The sequence below is a fragment of the Myotis davidii genome, unplaced genomic scaffold (genome assembly GCF_000327345.1).
Source record: "Myotis davidii unplaced genomic scaffold, ASM32734v1 scaffold107, whole genome shotgun sequence".
Classification (NCBI taxonomy): Eukaryota; Metazoa; Chordata; class Mammalia; order Chiroptera; family Vespertilionidae; genus Myotis; species Myotis davidii.
Window position 1 is genome coordinate 3,586,980 of NW_006383012.1, and position 2,080 is coordinate 3,589,059.

A 2,080-nucleotide genomic window follows, 5' to 3' on the forward strand; every position below is an offset into this window, starting at 1 on the left:
GTGCCCCCAACAGCCACATCCACACAGTAAACAACATATTAGTCTGGAGTAGAATGTAAAGCCTCAGTAACAGAGAAAGACAAAGTTGGTTTTTATTTTCATAAAAATGCTCAAGAAAAAGAGAACAGGCAAAGAGTTGTTACTTACGAGAGAGATAGTGCCCTCATTAGACAGCAGGTAGCACAGGCTGGCCGCCTTCCGCACCAGCTGCTCCTGGCTGATCAGGGTGGGGGCCCCGCCGGCAGGCACGCCCGCACCCTTCTTGTTCAGGACTGCGTAAAGGCTGCAGGCTGAGGAGATGAACGCATCAATGAAGCTGCAGCCTCAGAGCTCCAAGGAAAACCTCAACTGGCTCGGAGAGCTTGGACTACCTTAACAGCTGCTACATCAAAAATAATTACCTGCATTTCAGGGTGAATTTAAACAAATTCCCTCAGGACTTACTTCTCATGTGTCCATGTGATCCCAGCTCCATCCAAGGCCTTCCTCTGGGGCCCGTCCCCTCTGCTCCCTTTCTCCCTGCGCCCCTGATCACAACTGAGCCCCACCACTCACATCACCGCCATGTGTGTCTCCTCTCACTTAGTCTTTCAGCTTCTGGACAGCAAGGCACCTTACCTCTCTCCCTCAATCATAAGTGTAATACTATGCCATAATTCATGAGCTACTTGCTGAATAATAGATGCAAAAATAAGCTATAAACAGTGATACAGATTATATTCTTATTTGAAGTTTAAAAATAGAGCAACACGTTCCCTCAAACAGGGGTTATCATCCAAACTGAAGTAGACCCCAGGGTGTTTTAGGCCCTTGTATTTTTCTGTGAAAATGTTCCAGGGCCCAACATACCTATGATGGCCTCCATGATAAAGACGTGCAGGACGCCGTTGCTGTAGAAGTTAAGTTCAAAGACTGATGGGACAGTTGTGCTGGGAGTAATAAAAAACTCATCGTTCCTGCTGGTGTGGGTGATTGTGATGCAATTTCCCAGCAGCTGTATGGCATGTATGACCACATCTTCGGAATTTCCCGAGAAGCCCAGGTCAAAATCACGGGCCAGCACTTCCTCCTTCATCACAAAGAAGTCCTCCACCAATGTGGAGAGATCGATTCCCTAGAGAAACACGCAGAAAGGTTTCAGGACAGGGAAAACTACTTCCCAAAAGGCTGAGAGGCCGCTCAGAGGATTTTTTCTTGCCTTGGCTTTCCTGCAGCTCCATGTCAGCACATACAGAAAAAGGGTCACACCATCAATTCAGAGAAAGTAAAAAAAAAAAAAAACTGATTAAAAAGCTGGTCCCCCAGAATGTCAAGAAATTGATATTCCACATCCAGAGAGCACTCTAGCCACACATGTGCTATGAGCACTTAAGATCACAGAGAGCAGAAGCCACCACCTGAAAGCAAGAAGTGCTTATTTTTAGCAAGAATTTCCCCATTAAATACCTATCTGACAAATATGTATTGGGTACCCACAGACACTGGCACTATATTTGGTGAGAACATGACCAGTCCCATCTTAGCATTAGTGCACTGTAGGAAGGTGGAACGTGCACTTTTAAAAAAATCAAATAGCTAAACACAAATCAAATAGCTAGGAAGCCATTCGCTATCTGCATGTCAATTAAAATATGCCTTATTTACATTAACTATACCACTCAAAGTATGTACACGTAGATTTTGTCATTGGATTTGTAAGCTCCTGTGGGCAGGGTCCTTAGCTTATATTACTGTTTGTCTCACAGTCCTCGCCAGGAGTGGGCCAAATCTATCAATGAATCGGGTCTGAGCAGCTGACAGAGCATTCTCACGCTTAGTCTTTAGCTGCAGGTGACACGGTGGACATACCTGCCTGTGTCTGTAGAGGAGCAGGCAGGCCACGATGTGTGTTGACATAATGGCACAGGATTTGCTAGCAGCTGAAAGGCAAGCACAGAGCTTTAGTTGCACTTTTTAAAAAATATACACAGCTGAAACTTTTAAAAGTACCTAAATCTTATTCTTTTTTTTTTTTCTTTTCATTTTTCCCCCCGCCCTAGACAGTCCCCTAGCCTCCCCTATCCCCCAGTGTCTTATGTCC

The 2,080-nt window shown here is 45.1% G+C and overlaps 1 protein-coding gene across 1 annotated transcript in view; it reads right to left on the reverse strand.

The window, feature by feature from the left end:
* GPAM (glycerol-3-phosphate acyltransferase, mitochondrial) overlaps positions 1 to 2,080 on the reverse strand; it is an 80,281-nt gene that overhangs the window by 23,965 nt on the left and 54,236 nt on the right. The window contains exons 14-16 of the mRNA XM_015557959.1: positions 1,849 to 1,919; positions 850 to 1,114; positions 148 to 290 (exon numbers count right to left, since the gene is read on the reverse strand). Coding sequence (XP_015413445.1) covers positions 148 to 290; positions 850 to 1,114; positions 1,849 to 1,919 — 479 coding nt within the window. The remainder of the gene's footprint in view (positions 1 to 147; positions 291 to 849; positions 1,115 to 1,848; positions 1,920 to 2,080) is intronic.